Source organism: Siphateles boraxobius, unplaced genomic scaffold, assembly GCF_051911475.1.
Source record: "Siphateles boraxobius isolate OS27281-9 unplaced genomic scaffold, OSU_SipBor_1 12, whole genome shotgun sequence".
Classification (NCBI taxonomy): Eukaryota; Metazoa; Chordata; class Actinopteri; order Cypriniformes; family Leuciscidae; genus Siphateles; species Siphateles boraxobius.
The window spans coordinates 8,508,980-8,530,586 of record NW_027508722.1 but is presented as its reverse complement, the minus strand read 5'-3'; the positions used below and the strand labels follow the sequence as shown (position 1 = coordinate 8,530,586).

Genomic DNA, 21,607 nt, shown 5'->3' with positions numbered 1-21,607 from the left:
AGTTGTCACAGCGAAAACAATTAGCAATGCTCTCCACCGCCACCACCTCTGTGGACACTCACCCAGGAAGACACCATTAACACGCTGAAGCTCGTTTGAAGTGTGCACAACATTTAGAAAAGCCTGTCAATTACTGGGAGAATGTGTTGTGGTCAGATAAGTTGGCAATTATACCACACACTATGTTTGGTGGAGAAATGGCTCCGCATATGACCCCAAAAATACCATACCAACAGTGAAGTTTGGAGGTGATCAGGGTATTGGGCTGTTTCTCTTCTCATGGTACTGGCAGAATCCATATTATTGAAGGGAAGATGAACAGAGCCATTTACCGTAAATTTCTTGAGTTGAATCTGTTGCCATCCACCATGATGAAGATGAGACACGGGTGGCCCTTCCAGCAGGACAACGATCCAAAACATACTGCAAAGGAGACTCTGAATTGGTTCCAGAGGAAGAAAATAAAGTTGTTGGAACGGCCCAGTCAATCACCAGACTTAAACCCAATAGAGCATTTGTGGATTGAACTGAAGATCAAGATTAGAAAGAGGGCCCCCAAAATATTCAAGATAACAGTCTGTTTAGAAGAATGGACCAAAATCCCACCTGAGCACTGTCAGTGTTTAGTTTGGTCATACAGGAAGCGTATTGAAGCTGTCATTGCAAACAAAGGCTTTTCCACCAAGTATTAAGTGCAATTTCAGTTAGCGTGTTCAATATTTTTTTCCTGTATTATTTCAATTTATTACACATAATTTTTTTTGGATTGTAATATTATGATTTCTTTATCTTCATATATATGAGTTAATACCAATGTCTGATCAAAATTTTATGTGAATCGCATTGGAACTGTGTCAAAAAATTGACGCCTTGAATAGTTACTTCCCCCACTGTACAGTAGGTGTTACTGCAAGCTCTACTAGTGCACACAGATTTTTTGGTATCTTTATCTGGCCTCAGTCAATTTCCGTTGATGTGCCTAAAATGTTTCCATTTTTATGTTTTCTAGCATAAATATACTGCATTATATTTGTCACACAATGTTGTCTGAATTAACTCTTAATTAAGTTTCTTCAGCATCCCAAAAATGTGATGATTTTTTACCACTATGTACAAGCACATGCAAACTTTGGTCAGAGTGGAAGATGCAAGTGTTTACATGCCTGTTTAAAATCTGCATATGCCACAATTATGAGCTTAATGGCATCAATTAGATGACATGAGAGAGTTTCGTAATATCGTAATAATAATCGTACAATTGCTTAATCTCATTATAATCACATTCTGAAGGTGCATGGAAACATAGTCAGTGTCTTCTACAGAGCTGCTTTACAACTGAATTTGTTTAATAACCGATGGACTGTTCAACAGACTAGCATACTGAATTGGTCTGAATAATGACACTTGTCTTTTGTAGAGCTGCTTTACAGCTAAAATTGAACTTATTTCAAAATGTCTGCATCACCACTGTTATTTTCCTGTTTAGTATGATGAAGCTGCTTTAAAACAATATATGTTGTTTAAAATTGTATACTGAATAAAGAAATGTGACTTGGCATCTAAGAGAAAACACTTTGACATCACAGTCAGTTGTTTCCTGTCAGATTCGGCACTATGACAAAGAATACTTGTTACGGCCCAGACTGTCGTTTCACGTGGACCCCTGCAATTTGATGGTGCAATGCTGAATCATACATTAGCTGCTGAATGGCCCTGAGAGACAATGGCTTTATAATGATCTGGGGATGTTCAGGAAGCACTAACCTTCTCTTCCACTTTGCTGACACTAGATTAATAATGCAAGCAGAAGGACACCCATCAGAGCTGCCGCTAATGGTCTTGATCTGGACTTAACGCTAACTTCCTTTAAATTAACCATGCACGTCGCCTCTCTTCACTCACTTGCACATTTAAGAATCCTTACACTTTTGCTAATTGTGTCTCTGCATTTTAAGCAGCATCCAGCAGAGACTCAGATTTGATGCAGAGTCATTAAACGATGGGCCGAACCTTGAGCGTTCCACAACTGTGAAAAAATATGATACCCGGTCAAAATCGTCATTATTAAGTCTCTCACAGTGCAAGAAAGTGTGGGAGATTGATCTCCCTTCATCGTCTGCTGCTCTGGAGAGCATGAAGTAGCACATGGTGGTTGAGATATCTGCTGCTATAGAGTTCATCTCTGAACTGATTTCCATTTGTGGACTAGGCTACATGACTACCATTCATTGTCTGTAGAACGGTCTAATGTCAAACACTGTGAGCTGTCTTGCTCTTTACTATCCTTAGAGGTCAGGGGCTGTATTAATGTTTAAAAACATTTTTAACTAATAGATATTGCCATAATTAAACAGTCGATTTATCACAGTATCTGATTGATACAAAGACAAATTATTTGTATCACAAGTTTTCTGAAATGTTATGTTTATAAATGCAATTTTCTAATTAACCATTTCCTTGTTTGATTTTGTTTACGTATCAGAGGTTTTTACAGAGGCAATTTTGGATATCTCTTTTTATCACTCCATAAATAAGAAAATGCTGTCAACAGACAAGAGGATACAATGATAATGATATATGAACAAATCCATCTTAAAATCTATAGATGGGAATAAAAATGGAAAGTTTGGTGTACTTAAGTACCGCTAAAGTGGATATTTCTGACTCGGTGCAAGGAGAGAAAAAAACTCACAGCTTTTAAAGGGACTATGTGTAGTTTTTTAGGTATTTTACTATCTAAAATCAATATTTTTATTCATAAATATGTCCTCAATGGTGTACAAATACCTCTGCCAATTATCTGACTTGTCCTCGTAAACAAAGAATTTATTATCTTTATATACATGTGACGGCTAGGTCCACGGAGGCTTCCGTGTCGTTCCAACATCTTGAAAAACTATAATAGCAGAGAGGTTCAAAAAGTACTAGGCCAACGCGTTTCCACAACGCGTTTTCGTTCAGAGCCAGCCTCACGTAACTGAAAGCAGCAGAAACGGAGGAGCAGAGCAGTGAGAGGCGCTTGTCACTGCCCCGGCAAGTTTAAAAGGCTGCATTGCACTGTTATTATTCATACTGTAATATTCGCTTGTTCGTTGTATCAAGTTGCAGTTTGTTTGAAATAACAAACCTGTTCACTCAAAGGAAAACTCGACGAAGTGCTATTAGAAGACATCCTGTCATAGCTTTTTGGTACATAACAGCTACCGTAGGATTTGAAAAAGCGAGGCGCTGGAGAGCACAATTTGTTTGAATACAAAAATACAATTTCACCGCTAGATGGGAGAAATTCCTACACAATGTCCCTTTAAAGATATATATTGCAATTAACATCTACAGACGCAAATAGATAAAGTATAATAAAATTGACATTTAAATGTGTCTTTGAATGTTTTCTTTCCACTAGTCTGAAAGAAGGCATGTTATGGAAGCAAAATCTCAAAATTGACCAGTATATGAAATTGCCTTAAATCACGAATTAAGATTAGAAGTTTTTTTTTTCTCTCTAACTGAGATGAAACCTCAAGTGTCTTCATAGGCAGCACACAAGATTACCGCTTACAAAAGATGCCAACGTTTTGCTAAACTGACAGTTCTCCTTTTATCGGCACACATTCAAATGAAAAGCACATTATATTGGGCAGTCAACTTTCAGTTAGAAATATTAAATGACAATAGTTTCCTGTATTGAATGCAAAATGTCTATGTTTAATCAACACAACGCTGCCGCTGTCTCGTCTTGCAGAGGGTGTCTGTGAGATCTGGCTGACCAGTGAGGACACGGGTGCATATGGCCGGGACATCGGCACTGACCTGCCGTCTCTGCTCTGGGAACTGGTGAAGGAGATCCCGGAGGGAGCAATGTTGCGCCTGGGCATGACCAACCCACCATATATTTTGGAACATCTGGAGGTACATTCTCATCATGCACCTCACCATTAAGATCTTGCAGTAGATGTTTAATTGTTAATTGTTTGTTTCATTAAGGTGGGTTTGCTCTTTCCCACAGTAAATTACAATGTATTATAGCATATAATCCACATGAGCAGTTTAGTTAAGTCCTGGTATTTTATTGTTGTTTGTGAGCCCAAGCCTTTAGTGTCTCACGTCAAGTGACCTTTATATATATGGCGCTTTTTACAATACAGATTGTTTCAAAGCAGCTTTACAGAGATAATAGGACAAATAATGTTGTAATAATATTGTTAAATATAAAATTAAATGTCCCCAACTAAGCAAGTCAAAAGCCAATGGCGACAAAGGTGAAGAAAGGTGAAAAAGGTGACAGTGGCAAGGAAACAAAACTCCATCACGGACAGAATGGAGAAAAAAAAAATTGGGAGAACCCAGGCTCAGTATGGGGGCCAGTTCTCTTCCGACCAACGAACGATCAGTGTATGATTATGATTCAGGCAGCAATACAAGTCTGAAGTCAGATTGGATCAGAATTTCACAATATTTATCCAGTTTCATCTGGTTGGGGGTCGGAGTCATCATGCCGGTATGGAGAAGGGATTGTTGGTGTCCATGAGTCCTTCGCAGGGCTGATGAGGCTGGCACTTCAGGGATGCGCTGTCATCGTGTCCATGCGTTGGTCCTTCATCAGATCTGGATATGGCCTGGATCTGGCAGACTGCGGTAAAACCTCAGGATAAACAGAGAGACTAAAATTAGCGTAGACACCATCCTTCTTATGATGTACCAAGTACATCAGGATTTATGGGAAGTGTTCCCAGTTCACGCTGATCTAAACTATGCAGCCTAACATTGAATTATAGAAGTCTATAATGTGCTGTGTATGCTAAGCCAAAGAGATGCATTTTTAGTCTAGATTTGAACTGACAGACTGTGTCTGCTTCCCGGACAATGTTAGGAAGATTCTTGCAAAGTTTTGGTGCTAAATAGGAAAAGGATCTACCGCCAGCAGTCGATTTTGATATTCTAGGTATTATCAACTGGCCAGAATTTTGAGATCGCAATAGACGTGAAGGACTATAATGCGTTAAGAGCTCGCTCAAGTACTGGGGAGCTAAACCATTTAGTGCTTTGTAAGTAATCAGCAATATTTTAAAATGTATACAAGGTTTAATAGGGAGCCAATGCAGTGTTGACAGAACCTGGCTAATATGGTCATACTTTCTGGTTCTGGTAAGAACTCTAGCGGCTGCATTTTGGACCAGCTGTAGTTCATTTATTAAACGTGAAGGGCAACCACCCAGTAGAGCATTACAATAATCTAGCCTTGATGTCATGAGCACATGAACTAATTGTTCTGCATTTTTTAATTGAAAGCATATGACATAATTTAGATATATTTTTAAGATGAAAAAATTCGGTTTTACAGATACTAGACACGTGACTTTCAAATTAAAGATTGGTATCAAAGAGCACACCCAGGTTCCTAACTGACAACGAGGACTTGACAGAGCAGCCATCAAGTGTTAGACAGTATTTTGGGTTATTACGTGAGAATGTATTTTTGTCCAATAATTAGAATATTTTTTTTTCAGAATTAAGTAGTAGGAAATTACTGGTCATCCAGTTTTTTTTTTATATATCAGATATGCATTCCGTTAATTTTGTGGATTGGTAAGTTTCGAGAGGGCGTGAAGAAATATAGAGCTGAGTATCATCAGCATAACAGTTAAAACTAATGCCATGCTTCCTAATAATATCTCCTAAGGGTAGGATGTACAGAGTGAACAACAAAGGTCCTAGTACTGAGCCTTGTGGTACACCATACTGAACTTTTGACCGATAAGACATCTCTTCATTTACTGCTACAAACTGATAATGGTCAGATAAGTATGATTTAAATAGGGCCCTATGATTTCCGTGATGCGGAAAGCGCGGACGGAATCACGGAATTTACACGTGAAAACGTAATTCTCCTATACACGCGGAATTTGCATATATTTTGTTTACATATTAAATAAACTTTTTGTTTTACTTCCTTCTCATTTTTCAGTTTAAAACAACAAACGTAGAAAGGTCTCTACCTAAACCGTAGCCAAATGGCATTGTTAAACATGTTGCCTAGTAACCATACGACCTCACGTTCACGTGTAGGGAAAAAAATGTCGAAGCGAGTGGCTTCTGATGAGCTAACGGGGGCTGCGTTTGTGGTAGATGCGTCCATTTGTATACTGTAACATGCTGATCTAACCAGCGGTCTCATAAAACGTTAAAAAAATTTAAACGTCTGGGAGAATGAGTAGAGCAGGCGATCTGAATAAGAGTGATGATGCAAAAAAGAGCTCTATTCAGTACAGTTTTCTGTGCGCACACGCCCGACCCGAAGCGTGGAGCCATACAGCGCGCAAGTACTGAATTGAGCTCTCTTTCGTGTCTAAATAGACAAATACACACAACATTATGTCTAAATGTCAGTTTTGGAGAGTATTCACGTAAACTATGTCGGCTATGTCTTAAACAATTGTGAGTGTATCGGATGTGCATCAGTGGATCCGCATGTCATTGGACATGATCCGACGTCTTAAAGTGACAGTGGGTAATTAACCTAATGCGGTCCGTGTCAAGCAACAAAAGAAAAAGAGAAAAGCATTCACTGTTTGTTAAGAGCTTTAATATGTTTGTTAATATGTCTGCTTGAAAGAATAAATGATGTATGCAAGTAGTTATAAAGAATTTTTTACTTTAGGAAAAGTGGTTTTAATGTCATTGTGTTGGCTTTCTGTCAGGCACATATCGTTGTTTCAATGTTTCTGTCTCCCTGCAGCATGTCTGCATTTAATCTTTGATTTAATATTCATCAATCCTACCTTGTAACTGTTACCTTCATGTTACTGTTATTTTTGGCCAGAGATTTGTTGAAGGTTTGGCTTAATTTTGGAGAATTTTGAATGTACTTTGCTGAATATATTAAGAGTTTAAATAAAAAAGCTGAATTGTGAGTTTGTGTAACTGAATTTAACGGTAAATACTGCTTAGAAGTGAAAAGAAAACAAGCAAATCCGAAAAATCCGAAAGGGCTAAAAATAAATCCAATAAAATGGAATTTGAAAAAAAATAAAACGGAATTTGAGAAAAAATAAAACGGATTTCATAGGGCCCTATTTAAACCATGCTAGAGCAATTCCACTAATGCCAACATATATTTTTAGTCTATTTAAAAGAATGTTGTGGTCGATAGTGTGCAGCACGAAGATTGAGTAACACTAATAGAGAGATACAACCACAATCGGATAAGAGCAAATCATTTGTGACTCTGAGAGCTTTCTCAGTACTATGATACAGTCTAAATCCTGATTGAAAATCCTTGCAGATACCATTTCTTTCTAAAAAAGGAACATAGTTGTGAAGATACTGCCTTTTCTATAATCTTTGATAGAAAAAGTACATTCGAGATCGGCCTGTAATTGACTAATTCTGTAGGATCAAGTTGCGTTTTTTAAACAAGCGGTTTAATCATAGCCAGCTTAAAAGTTGTTGGTATGTATCCTAATGACAAAGATGAATTAATAATGCTAAGAAGGGTATCTATGACCTCTGGAAGCATCTCTTTCAGTAGTTTAGTCGGTGTAACATATTAATGGTATAGGGTCTAACATACATGTTGTCGATTTAGATGATTTATCGATTTTATAAAATTCACCCTCTCCTATAGCAATTAATGAATCAAATTTTTCGTCAGGGAGACTACAATGCACCGTCTGATGCGATACTGTAGTAGATGTTTGCATAGTTATAATTATCTCCCTGATATTATCAATCTTGTAAGTAAAAAAGTTAAAGTCATTACTGTTGTGCGGCTTGGAAACGTCAGGGCTTGAAGCTTTATTTTGTATTAGTTTAGCCACTGTTTCAAATAAATACCTTGAGTTTTGTTTAGAGGTCGACCGATAGTGGATTTTACCGATACCGATATTTAGGTTTGATCGTAAATGCCGATAACCGATAATTCAACCGATATTTTTTAAAATGGATACTGGATTAAAAACAAACATAACACTCACAAGTAAAACAATGCTGAACTGAAATGTGCTAAATTAAATAAATATATGAATATATTAAAATAAGAAGTTCTACAGAACGAACTCTATACAGAAAACAATTTAAACATTAAAATATTACAAGTTTTGTTAGCTATAACCTAGAAACATATGTAAATTTCATAGGTAACACTTTGCAAGTCGCATTTGTTAACAAGGATGTATTAGCTAGCTTTCATGAACTATATGCATTATGCAATATACGTTTTTACTGTATGTGTTAATTTAAGCAATACAATTGAACCTTAATCATAAATTGTTATTCATTCTTTCATTCAATCTTTATTAAGGACACAGAATCCCGGTCCATAGTATTAGTTCATGTTAGTTCATAGTACATTAATTAAGGTGATAACAGATAAAATAAGAATTAAAACTCCATTTCAAATGCATTAGTAAATGTTGAAATTAACATACTAACAATGAATAATACTTCTACAACTTTTATTAACCTTAGTTAATGCTAAAAATGGAATCTTATTGTAAAGTGTTACCATTTCATATAATTCCAAAGAGACATGCTTAAAGATGGCCATTAAAATTGAATAAAGACCTATATTACGTATACGTATTTTAAGGCTATATTACGTATACGTAATATAGCCTATGTATAGTCTCTCACTTTATTTGCTTCTATTTTAGAACACTTGATGATTATCTAATCAAAATAACAAGATGTAGTGATAAAAAAGAACTTAAATCGAACGCGTTTCTGATTTGTTTGTTTCTGTCGGCTAAGTCAAGTCAAGTCACCTTTATTTATATAGCGCTTTTACAATACAAATTGTTTCAAAGCAGCTTTACAGAGATAACAGGAAAGTAAAGTTGTAATAGTATTGTTAAATTCAAAATTAAATGTTAAATGTCCCCAACTAAGCAAGCCAAAAGCCAATGGCGAATGAAGGTGAAAAAAAGGCGACAGTGGCAAGGAACCAAAACTCCATCAGGTGACAGAATGGAGAAAAAAACCTTGGGAGAACCCAGGCTCAGTGTATGATTATTATTTAGGCGGCATAATAGGTCAGAAGTCAGATTGGATCAGAACTTTCACAATATTTATCCAGTTCATCTGGTTAGGGGTCGGAGTCATCACGCCGGTATGGAGATGAGTTTGTTGAGGTGTCCATGAGGCCTTCACAGTGTTGATGAGGCTGGCACTTCAGGGATGCGTTGTCGTCGTGTCCATGTGATGGTCCTTCCTCAGATCTAGATATGGCCTGGATCCGGCGGTTTGCGGTAAACCTCGGGATAAACAGAGAGACTAATATTAGCGTAGACGCCATCCTTCTTATGATGTACAAAGTACATCAGGATTTATGGGAAGTGTTCCCGGTTCCGGCTGATCTAAACTATGCAGCCTAACATTGAATTATAGCAATCTATAATGTGTTATGTGTATGCTAAGCCAAAGAGATGTGTTTTTAGTCTAGATTTGAACTGACAGACTGTGTCTGCTTCCCGGACAATGTTAGGAAGATTGTTCCAAAGTTTTGGTGCCAAGTAGGAAAATGATTTACCGCCAGCAGTTGATTTTGATATTCTAGGTATTATCAACTGGCCAGAATTTTGAGTTCGCATACTTGCATATCAATGTTGAGAAAGCAATCACGTCACTAGTTTTAAATATGCAACTTTCGTCGGCTAATGAATGCATAAAAGTGACCAGCTGGATATAAAATAATGCAAGTAGATGGTAACAATTGCAACATAAAACATTTGGGTCAGCTCTGCGTTTGTTCTTGTCACATTGTTTAAACCACTTGACTGAGGTACTAATGTTAGAGTCCTCTCAGCCTCGACTGCAAACATACTTCTATTATTTCTCTGCTGATGCAGCATCTAGTCAACAAATTAATTACTTTATAATGATATGACAATATACTTTAGTGTTATGTATTCATACCGTTTCGCTGTCAGTGTTTTAAATGCGCGTCTCTGTCGTCTAAGTGTCAGCGCTCTCTGTGCTGTGTGTTCTCTCCTTGCTGCACGCAGCCTCACGTGCTAACGTAAACAACTCAGCCAGTGATAGTTTGTTATTTGTCCTCTAGAAGCCGCTCTCGCTCTGTATAATGCCAGGAGTCTCTTTTCAGCACTCTCGTACTGTGTAATGACTCCGCACACTTCTCAGCCGCTCCAGCAACGGACGCAACCCGGAAAAACTATCGGTGTGGATTTTTACAGATAACGATAGTTCCACCAATCAACTATCGGTGCCGATTAATCGGCAAAACCGATGAATCGGTCGATCTCTAGTTTTGTTTATTTTCTTCTAATAGGGTTGAAAAATAAGCAGACCTAGCAGTTTTTAAGGCCTCTCTGTATGCAATCGTGCTCTTTTAATGAAATGCTAAATACCTCTAGTTTTGTTTTCTTCCAGTTGCGCTCCATTTTTCTGGCTGCTCTCTTAAGGGTCTGAGTGTGCTCGTTGTACCATGGCGTTGGACTATTTTCTTTAATCTTCTTTAAGCGCAGAGGAGCAACGGTGTCTGAAGTCCTGGAAAAGAGAGAGTTAAAAGTTTGTCGCAATATCAAGTTATTCTAAGCTATCTGGGATGCTGAGGATATTAAACTGATCAGGAATATTATTTATAAAGCAATATTTAGTGGCAGAAGTGATAGGTCTAACATATTTGTTAATTGGAGTTGGCTTTGCTGCCTTGGCTAAATCAAATTTACACAAGACTAGATAATGATCTGAGATGTCATCGCTCTGCTGCAGAATTTCAGCGGCATCAACAATATTAGATCGAGAGGATGATTATGACAATGAGTAGGTCCTGACACGTGTGCTGTGGGTGCACTCATTTAAAGTAATGTAATTGTTTGGTTTTAGCCAGGTTTCTGTCAAACACAGCACATCTAGGTTATAATCATATCATTAACAATAAGTGCTTTTGAAGTAAGGGATTGAATATTCAGCAACCTGAGCTTTGTTATTTGTTCATTTGTATTATATCTGCTTTTTATTTGTTGAACATCAATTGAATTTTTACCCTTAGGTGGGTTTGGAAGTTTTTTGTATTTCCTAATTCAGGGAACAGACACAGTCTCTATATGATGATATCTAGAATGAAGAAAGAGTCTCTATGTGATTGGATTTATCTGACCTCTGTGACGTGAGACAGCCAACAGACAGTCGGTTTAGCCAGTTTGTCTGCTTCCTGACCCGAGCCCCAGATTGTCATGTTTGAGCTCTAAGACTATGTGCCATATTACTAGAGAGAAGAGCAGCACCAACCCAGGAGAAATGAATACCATCTCTTTTCAACAGGTCAGATCTGCCCCAAAAACCTTTCCAATTGTCTATGAATTCTATATTATTTTGCGGACACCACTTAGACAGCCAGCCATTGAGTGAGGGCAGTCTACTAACTATCTCATCACTCCTTCGAACAGGAAGGGGGCAAGAGCAAATAACAGTGCCTGACATCGTACTTTGCGAGTTCACAAACCTCGTGTTCATCTGGTTGTTTTTTAGCATACAGTAGTGACTGTAGTGACACCTCATTCAGTGCTCATTGACTTCCTTCTCAGTCTCAATTCCATCATTCTAGAACAATACCCATAATGCTGTGCGTTTTCTCCTTGGAGAGCCCTAGATGCTGCTGAGGACACTTGTAATCCCTCAGACGGCTGCAAGTAATTCTGAAGAAGCAGTTTTAATTTGTGGAGGGTTAATTGAGGTTGTAATTTTGTCCCCTTATGTATAGGTTACATTTATTCTCTGTTACATTCAAATTAAAAAGCGATGATTTTTTTTCCCCCCTAAATGAAAAGAAATAACAATTAAATGCTAATTAGAAATGTAGGCGTGCATGTATACGTGCTAGAGGATGGTTATTCCTTTTTATGTGCTAATTTGATTTCCATCATTGGACTATTTTTCCTTATTTCATTTCCATGTGCTCAGCAAGTATTTTTAATTACATATCGCTTCTTTGATGCGTCTATTTGTCTTGCGGAAAGCGGTAGAGCATGAATGCTAGATCACTCCTGCTGCTGCTTTCTTGAAGAACGACAAAGTCCATTGACTTCTGCTACAAGAGCAGGTGAGGCTATAAATTCCCAGTTCTCTGTAATGGGTGGTAAAATACATAGTATTTGTGTTGCGTCAGATGCGCTGTAAGAATGAGGTAATGGTGATGGAAATACTAAATGCTGTCTGGAGAGATCATGTCCACTCCCCGCTTACATACAGGCATATGACACATCCTCTCAAAGCTCACATGCTTCCATTTCCTAAATCATCTCAGGGAAACTGGTGTAAGACACGCTAGCTAAAACTAGAACTGTTCCTCCTCTCATCTGATCACTTCGAGAGATCTCCATTTACTGCCTCTTAAGTGTTTTTGCGGGTGGAGAGCTTTCACAGCGCCGGTAAATGACTGTGATTTGGGAGGATGTGGCAGTGGCTGTCTGACACTCTTTCTGAGGACTCATTTAGCAGCATTAGAGGTGTTTAGCAGAACATATGTGTGATTTATGGACCCTCTGCTCAGCGTTTTGAAATGGCAGAAGCACCTATCAGACAGGAGAGGACTGATCAGCGCTGTTTGAGAGAGACCTTACGTGTCACTTACAAAATTGACTCTTTCTGAAGAAAATTGGTTTCATGCACTAATAATTGTGCTCTTATGTGTAGAGAAAAGGCTATCAGGGGTAAATGCCCTTTAGACAGGTACATTTCAGTATGTGGTACCCATACCAGTAAAATGTCATGGTTCCTCAGACCGATTTCAGTACCATAGCAAAAAGTACCTGTAATCTTTCATTACCTGTAACTATTTTAAAATAAAAATATGAAATAATTTAAAATAGTTAATTATTAATGCTGTGAATAATAATACATTAAAATATTAGCACGTAGCCTTCAACAATTAAGTAATCTTTGCATTTAAAAAAATAATAATGATATATATATATATATATATATATATATATATATATATATACATATATAAAATAGTATACTACTAAAATAGTATATTACAAAATATTAAAAATAATTATTTTGACATATTAGGTAAAATTCCTAAAACAAAATTGGTTGTGGGTCTCATGGCCAATCCAGTTGAGAACCACTGTCTTATGCCTGGCTCACACTACTGGAGTTTTAGGCCGATTTATGTCCGATTTCCCCCTCCCGAGAATCGGAGAAAATATCTTGTCGAGGACCTCGATTGGTTCCGATGTTCGGCGCAGATTAGATGTGAGGCGTTCACAGATCGAATCTTGCACCTCCCAATCTGCTCTCACACAAATCGGGATCGCCCTGATCATATCAAACATGTTTGATATTTATCGGGATGAGCAGGATTGGGATTACATCAGTGCTGTCACAATAGGCCAATAAGAAACAAGTAGGGCTGTCGTTTTGAAGGAATTTCCATTGAGGTAATTTTGAGTGACTCAACAGAGTGATATGTGGTATTATCTTTATTTGTTTATTTATTTATGTATTGCTAAAAAAATAAGTGTTATGCTGTTGTCAGCAGGCACGAAGACTAGTACAATTTTAGTAATGAAACGGTAACTAAAAAGCGCATTGAAACAAAGTGGAGTAAACAGAAGATACAATGTCAAAATAATGGTCCACATAATATAATAACAGAACATAAACCTGACAATAAGCTGTGTTAGACCATTGCTATATAACAGTTTGTTCCAATCCTCGAATCTCACTTTACGAGAGGCTTTCTGCTGATATTTCACCAGTATCGGCATTGCTCTCTGCGCAAGACAGGCTGTCACTCAGTCCAGTTAAATTGTTACGCCACTAGGTGGTGGCAAGGGACTGCCTTTGAGTGAGTCATTAAACTGTTCATTCAACGGAAATGTAAAAAATGTGGATTCATTCTAAGATATATGTAATGAAACAAGCTGTTAATTATTTTAATATTTAATTTTAACCTTGAACTCCACCTTACAAGGCTCAGCTGAGCAGCAATGCGGCGCATGGGCAACGCTGAAGCTGATGCTTTACTACCATAGACTGTAAAAAAAATATGGACGTAGTGTCCATGATTTCACCCGTAGGTTTCTGAAGAGCGTTTTTGAAGCCTAAAGTGGGCGGAGTCGCTCGTCGCCATCTTGGAAGCGCGTCACTCCCAGATAAACGAAAATGGGCAAAAAGGCGGGACGTGGGAGGAGTTTAGGTGCCTGGATGCTGAAACTACGCCCGATTAGCTCGACGTGATCGAGTTTGCTCAGGCAAAGGAGCTAATGTGCTACTGGCCTCACGCTAAAGTGACAGCTGACTTGAAGTAGACCTAAAGCCAATAGTTAAAGTTCATGTTTTTGCTTTTTGAAATACTATAATAGTTAAAAGACATAACTAACCATGAGACTAACGTTATGTGTATTGTGATGCATTATTATTCTCATGCAGTAACTTACAATATTTGCTCTGAGTGTGTGTGTGACAGTGATTCATGCGCATACATGTCAGTCAGTGCAGCATCGCACGTCAAGTTCGTAGACAGCTTTATTCAGTCCATTTTAAATTCTGATATTACCTAAGAAGTTCAAGTAATGCACCGGAAATCCGCGCTCATTTAAGGGACGAAGAGAAAGCACTGACACCTGCAGGATTTAATCTGACGGTACTTTTTATTGAACACTAAAAAGTTAAATAAGCATATTATAGTCTATCTGCTCCGTAAGATCAACGGTACAGCAGAACGAGTGTGGCCTCTATATCTTAGACGTTTTTAAATCTGAACTCCAAAAAGAAACGATATTGTCAGACATCCATGAGTGCATATTCACAGAGTAAAGCAACTGAAGAACAGTGCTGGTTGTTCTCTCGACACTCGACAACGACGGAATCCAACGGCGTGGGCGAAGGTGGGCGGCGTGTAATAAACTGTATGAAATAATCCCGAAAAAAGTACAAACATGGCAGAGATGACAAGTTCAGCAGCTGGAATCAGCTAGAATGGCTAACAGAGAGCAGACAAACGGCTAGTAACAGCAGCGGCAATCCACCTGTCACTCAAGTGGCCACGCCCTTGATTATGCAGAATTTTAAGGCTTAATATAATTTAAACGGATGAGTTCTAAAAAAAATTCACCCCCCTCACAGTTGTCATGAAGGGCAAAATTAGCTGTATAGACCAAAACAACTTAAGACACCAGGCTGTAAACATATTTATTTCTGCGATAAAGTTGGGCATTTTAACATGGGGGAGATACAGATTTGACTCACTTTTGCTGCCAGCCTCAAGCGGCCAGGCGATGAATTGCAGTTTAATTCACTTCCGTGTTGGTTTCAAGAGAGAGACAGGGAGGTTGCCGCTTATTTACCACATAGAGATCAATGGCATTGATTCATTGTATTGACCAGAGCTGACGCCGTTCATTAGAAATATCCTTAAATGTTAAAAGGATGATTTTTTTTTAAAGATTTCGCTTTCCTTGGTTACGGCAACCTTTTCACGAATTTGACTTGATATGATGGACAGATATTTTGTTTACATCCACTTTTCCGCTTCCGATCTGTTGCGTGAGATCACGTGATCATATTAGAATCATATCAAGGCACTTCCTCTGGCATGATAATCTTAATAACATTTTGTAGTGTGTGATGCGCCGCGATTTTCAAATATTGTACTGAGAGCATGTTTAAGATTTGGGGGAAGAAAATCTGAAAAGATTCTCCTTAAGTGTGTGCTGCAACCAGATTTCAAAATAATTTAGGATTTTAAAAATCTTGAAGTATGAGCCAGGCATTAGGGAACGTTAATGGAGAAAAACACAAACTGTGGAACGCTGTCGTCTTCATCAGGATCTTTAGTTATGAATTATCAGATCATGTGGCTTCACTGTAGGTGAGGAGTCGTACCCGTTAAGACAGTTTACAATTAGATTCAGTTTTATTTAAGTGTGTGGCGGAGCCCGATTTAAATGCAGAGAGCTGGAGGTTCAACTTCCTCTTTAGCATGCTTCTGATTACTTAAATCTCTCTTTGATGTCATCTTATTTCAGGAAGAAAAACTTGGTGGCATGAAAGTTTAGCTTTTCCAAAGCCAGAGCATATCACCTTCATTTTACAGTCATAAAATCATGCCCGCCGGTTAACCTGCTGAGAAGCGTGCCCCACCATACAGTACATGAATACTGTAAGAGCTGTGGGGCTGGTGTAATCCAACGACAGGGCTTTCAAATGATATTTTTAAACCGAGATACAAGCTTTCTGTGCTTGGCACTATGGAGTGCTCTCTCCTTTCATATACCTGAGCACCATCCGAGCCTTAACCTCCAGGCCAGTAGCGCGCATTTGATATGTGCTGAAAAACATGAGCACACTGAGTACATTAGCCTTCACATTTTTCCTTTGAAGTGTCTTTTAATTGCTGGCCAACATCAGTGTAATTCATCCCTGCTTCTGTCCACGAGGTCACGGGGAAGTCACCTCATTAAGGCAAGCCTTTCTAAGAGCAAAACAAGAGCGCTTAACTGTGATCTGAGTGTACGCTCTGCTTTAGTGCCCTTTGCAGTGGTCTCCTCTCAGTTGAAGCACCCTCCACTGACGGGCCACACCACGAGTGGCCGCTGATGAGTGCGGAGGTCAGGCCGTGGCTTCTGTGATGGTTGGCTAATGGAACGCTGCTTTGTGCACGCATGTTCAGACACTCGGCTCCACTTGCTGCTGATTATCATGAAAATCATCATGGTTAACTACACCTTGATGACTGGAAGAAATAAAAAATAAAAAACGGCCTGGGAAAGGCAGCTCAGATGACAAGTATGTTTCAAAGCACTGATGACCTTCTTCAATTTTCCATCCTCTCTTCCCATCATTCACCTTCCTCCTATCCAGAATAATTTTCTCCAATTCTACCTTTAAACAGTTGGAGCTGTTCACTGTATGTGGATTATAACGAAAACAGGTCCATCAGGTCTGTTCATGTCATACAATACAATAGAATTTAAACCTGGAAATAATAAAAAAAATCTGAATGCAGGACGTGATGTTGTCCATGGGGAATTGGTTGGATGGTTGTGGTTTGGTATTGGTTGGTCTCATGTGAGTGACAGATTGTCCCACCTTTGCGACATTAAATAAATCATCAGTGAAGAGAAAATATGTTGCTGTAAGAGCGAGGGGAATTTATTTTGCTTAAAGATTACGAGGGGAAATACTAAAAGATTTGCATGGATAAATCATTCATAATAAATACTACAATGTTCCATACAAAAAATAATTGTTCATTTTATTTTCATGGGGATTGTTGAGCTGATAGAAGGCATGTGCCGGTATCAAATTTTTATGCTGCGATTAATTGATTGAGCTTTTATCACGGTATACGGTATTATCACGATATTTTAATTGCACAAGAGAAACGGATGTAAAAAAAGCAACTTGCATCACAATAAGTGTAATTGTGATTGTCAAAACATTTGGTAACTAAAAAGAGTTTTATTAAGTTTAGTGACAACATGTTACAATGTTTACATGGTACAATGACTGGTAGGCTACTGTTTGTATTATTGCTTAACACAATTTTCACGATTCCAGTTCAATTCTTGATTTGATTTCAATCTTGATTCAATATTGACTCATTTGGATAAATATTAAGTAGGCTGCAGTAGATAGCCTACCTGTTAATTTTTCTCAATAAAAAAGATATCTCACATAATGCAACATACAAACATGCATACATAAGCTGGTATTATTAAAGGTTAAAAATAAAAAAAGATATAATGCGGTTTTCATTATAATACCAATTATGTAATGACAAAAGTCAAATAAATATGTAATATAGTCCACATATTTAGCTAAATATTCCCCTCTATTGCTATTTTTTTCTAGTCAACTAACATGCTGGTCATTAAATGGCTTTCCTGGGGTAAATGTAACATTCTATGACAATATTGTTCTCCTGCAGTTTTATTGACCTCTTTCCATGGTTGAAAAACACAGATTGATCGATATTATGTATGAGTCATATACCTTTCAGTAAGTTGTACTGTATCTTTAAATAAAAAGTAACAGATGATCGGTTTACTTGAAATGATGGCGCTACAGCGATCTGTACATCACATTTACAAGCGCCAAAACGGTAAAAACGCGCGCCTATTGGATGCTATGCGGCAACTGGTGCAACCTATCGAGGCACTGCACATGACATAAGCACCAATGAGTGGGCGTGTGGGCGAATGGGCGTGGCTTATGCCTATATAAGCCAGAGCTCGATAAGATTCTCCTTTGTTTTCATCGACTGAAGCGAAACCAGATGGTAGCACAAGCACGGCAGGGTTACGCAACACTCATTCCCTCTTCTAGAGAGAACCGAGGTTACGTTAGTAACCGTGACGTTCTCTTACGAGAGTACTCTCATGTTGCGTAAGCTAGCTTACGCTACGGGAATCCAATTTAAAACGCTGTACGTGCTAAATCTACCACAACACTGACCCAAGAGCGAGCGCCCTGAGTTCATATGATATGGGGATATAAAAATGGGCAGCTAGACCTTTAGATCGGCCACCAAACGAAACAAATAGCTGTCCTGACCGTCTGAAAGCAGCCCAACGTTCCACGTAAATTCTAAGGGCCCTAACCAGGCAAAGGATATTCACGTCAGACTCGCTGTCAGATCGAAAGAGAGAATGTCAGATTGAAGAGGCGGTGGTTCCAGTACCAGTTGGCCGCCTTCCAAGGTTTCAGAGCTGCGACGCATTTCTGATTGACCCTGAGGTCATAACAGATCGGAGGCCCAAGCTCGAGACGGCACTCGTGCTTTCAGCCACCACTGCAGTGGGCGCATGCGAAGCAGACCCAGCTGGAGTACTGATGATGATGAGGCCATGAGGCCCAGCATTTTCTGAAATCTCTTGAGCGGGACTATAGTGCCGCAATGTTCAGTATGCGCTCTGGCGATAGTCGCGCTGTCATTGATAGCGAGTTCAGCTCTGTGCCCAGAAAGGATATTTCCTGGCTGGGGGACAGCGAGCTCTTCGCCCAATTGACTGTGAGACCAAGATTCTCGAGGTGTTCGAGTAATATGGTCCTGTGTTCTATGAGCTCTGAATGAGATCGAGCTAGAATGGGGTGGGGATCTACCGGTAGAGCTCCTGTAGGAAGGAGAGAACCTCCGACACCCCACAATCAGCTCCGGAAACCAAACTTGGTTCGGCCAGAACGGAGCTACTAGAAGTACACAGGAACCGTTCTCCCTTATACGCTTGATTAACTTTGGTAACAGCATGATCGGAGGAAAGCATGAAGAGGGCGGCTGGGCCAGTGATGGCCCAGCGCGTCGTTGTTCTTTGTGAAGCATATTGGACACTGAGCGTTGTCTTGAGACGCAAAGAGGTCGACTTCTGCTGTGCCACAACAGCTGAACTGTCTGAGGGTGGAGGGACCATTCCCCTGGGGGAACGTTGTCCCTGGACAGCCTGTCTGGACGCACATTAAGATGGCCTGGCACATGCGCCGCTCTCAGCGAGAGTAGGTTGCGCTGAACCCATACAAGGATGCGTTCTGCCAGTGCATGAAGGTTTTCTCAGACTGCCCTGGCGATTTATGTAGGAAACCACCGACATGTTGTCCGTGCGGACAAGGACATGGTGGCCCTTTAGAAGGGGAAGGAAGAACCGCAAGGCGTTCTCGACCGCTTTCATCTCTAGACAGTTTATGTGCAAGCTCTTTTCTTGGCTTGACCACAGGGCAAAAGTCGGGCTGCCCTCATAGAGGGCGCCCCAGCCCAAATTGGAGGCGTCTGTCGAAACCACTATCAGTTTAGAGATTACTCCCAGGTTTACACCTGTCTGATACCAGTCGACCGCCTTCCAGGGATTCAGAGCTGTGGCACAGTTCTGAGTTATCTTGAGACGTAAACGACCGGATGCCTGTGCTCGACGCAGGACCCGCGTCTTCAGCCAGTGCTGTAAAGGGCGCATGTGAAGCAGACCTAAACGAAGAAATTAAGTTGTGAATGGACTGTGTGTTTGGCATGCGTTTTTTAATAAAAAATTGCATACGTCACCTCCAATTGTCATGTTAAGGACAACATTATTGTTTTTTAGTCTTGGAAACCTATTTTATTGGACTCCTTGGCCACAAAAATGTACCGTTGATACCAAATTTGTCATTATAGCTATAATAGAAGCAAAGATATGGGCCTCTCAAGTATGGTCGGCGGCCATTTTTAACAAATGTGCGTATATAAGATACAAAATGTGATCTCACTTGTCTTAGGATAGATTTATTTCTATGGCCCTAAGGTACTTCCATACCAAAGGGGACCTTTGCATCATGACTTGAAGTCAAAAGTCACTTAACCTCCCTACTACGGTATTTATTGTCTGAATTTCGTAATAAAATGGACAGAAACTGAGAAATGAGAATTTTTTTCATATCAAAAGTAACCTGCTCTGTCTAGTCTGTCGGTGTCAGTGTCCTCTTTGCTCTGCAATTTTACTCTGCATGAAAAAAATGGATGTGTGGTGTGAGAGCGTGTGAAAAGTGTCGATTGCGTGAGTTTTGGCAGCCCTGACTTTTAGAAGGGGGATAAATCGTCGACAGCGATCCTCCTTCCACCATGCTTCTCCATGTGAGGGTTCTTTACATTGGACCAGAGTGTGCACTGCGCCACATGCATACAGTGCTTATACATGTGGGGATTGTTTAAATCAGAGTGCGCATGTGTTTTGCGCAGCATATATGGAGTGTTTATTTTAAGCGGTTGATGGAAAATAAGCTAATACGCGTTCTAAACACATCATGCATATTCATTACCTCGATTTATCGCATTACCGAATACCGCCACATGTCTAGCTGATAGTATTGTATATAGTGGGACTTCAGACTTTCACTATAGACCTTATGCGCCACAGAAACAAGGGCGCCGCCATCTTTGGAATATTGTCTTTGAACTTCCGATTTTGTGGTCGCTCTGTATATCTCTATGGGATTGCTGTCCAGGAGTAATTAGCTTTTGAAGTGGATTTACTTGATGTAAAGTTTACAAAAGTTATCATGAGGATTGTAATGTTAAAGGCAGATGTCTTAACAAATGTCAGTGTACCGGGAATATTTTAAAATGAGCCGTTTATTTATAAATAGGCAAGATCGTGAAAATACAGACTGGAAGACAAAAGACAATGAGCGCAGCGCTGAAAAGGGGCAGGGCTACATAAGGTCTATATGAAGTTGATTGTCCTCAGGTTGCTAGGGTGTTTTTGGTGGTTGCTAGGGTTACTCTTTTTGTTTTCTTTTGTCCACCAAGCAATGTCTCTTACTGAGTAACAGTACATGGCTCATTCCTCAAGACACTTTTTAAGGAATCATTCATGCCTGTGATGTTTAATACATCAACGTTGAATGCTTTGTTTAGATCAGTAATCCAGTCATGAGCAATAGTAATAGTAATGCTTGACTTAACTCCAACTAATTAAACCATTATGTAAAATAGAGAAGTGAATGAAAGTATGAGTGGTAGCAGTAAAAGAAATTTGACTGGTAGCAGTAAAAGAAATTTGAACGGAGTGTTGAATCTAGAGATGTGTGAACATTCACGGTTCAGTCAATTATAGCTCAAGCTCTGGGGAGTCACCACAATTTGTATTTGGAGCGGACGGTAATTTCATCCCTA

At 39.3% G+C, this 21,607-nt stretch overlaps 1 protein-coding gene across 1 annotated transcript in view; it reads left to right on the top strand.

Moving 5' to 3' along the window:
- Positions 1–21,607, top strand: part of cdkal1 (CDK5 regulatory subunit associated protein 1-like 1) — a 462,830-nt gene that overhangs the window by 293,673 nt on the left and 147,550 nt on the right. Inside the window, exon 9 of the mRNA XM_077207373.1 lies at positions 3,743–3,909. Coding sequence (XP_077063488.1) covers positions 3,743–3,909 — 167 coding nt within the window. The remainder of the gene's footprint in view (positions 1–3,742; positions 3,910–21,607) is intronic.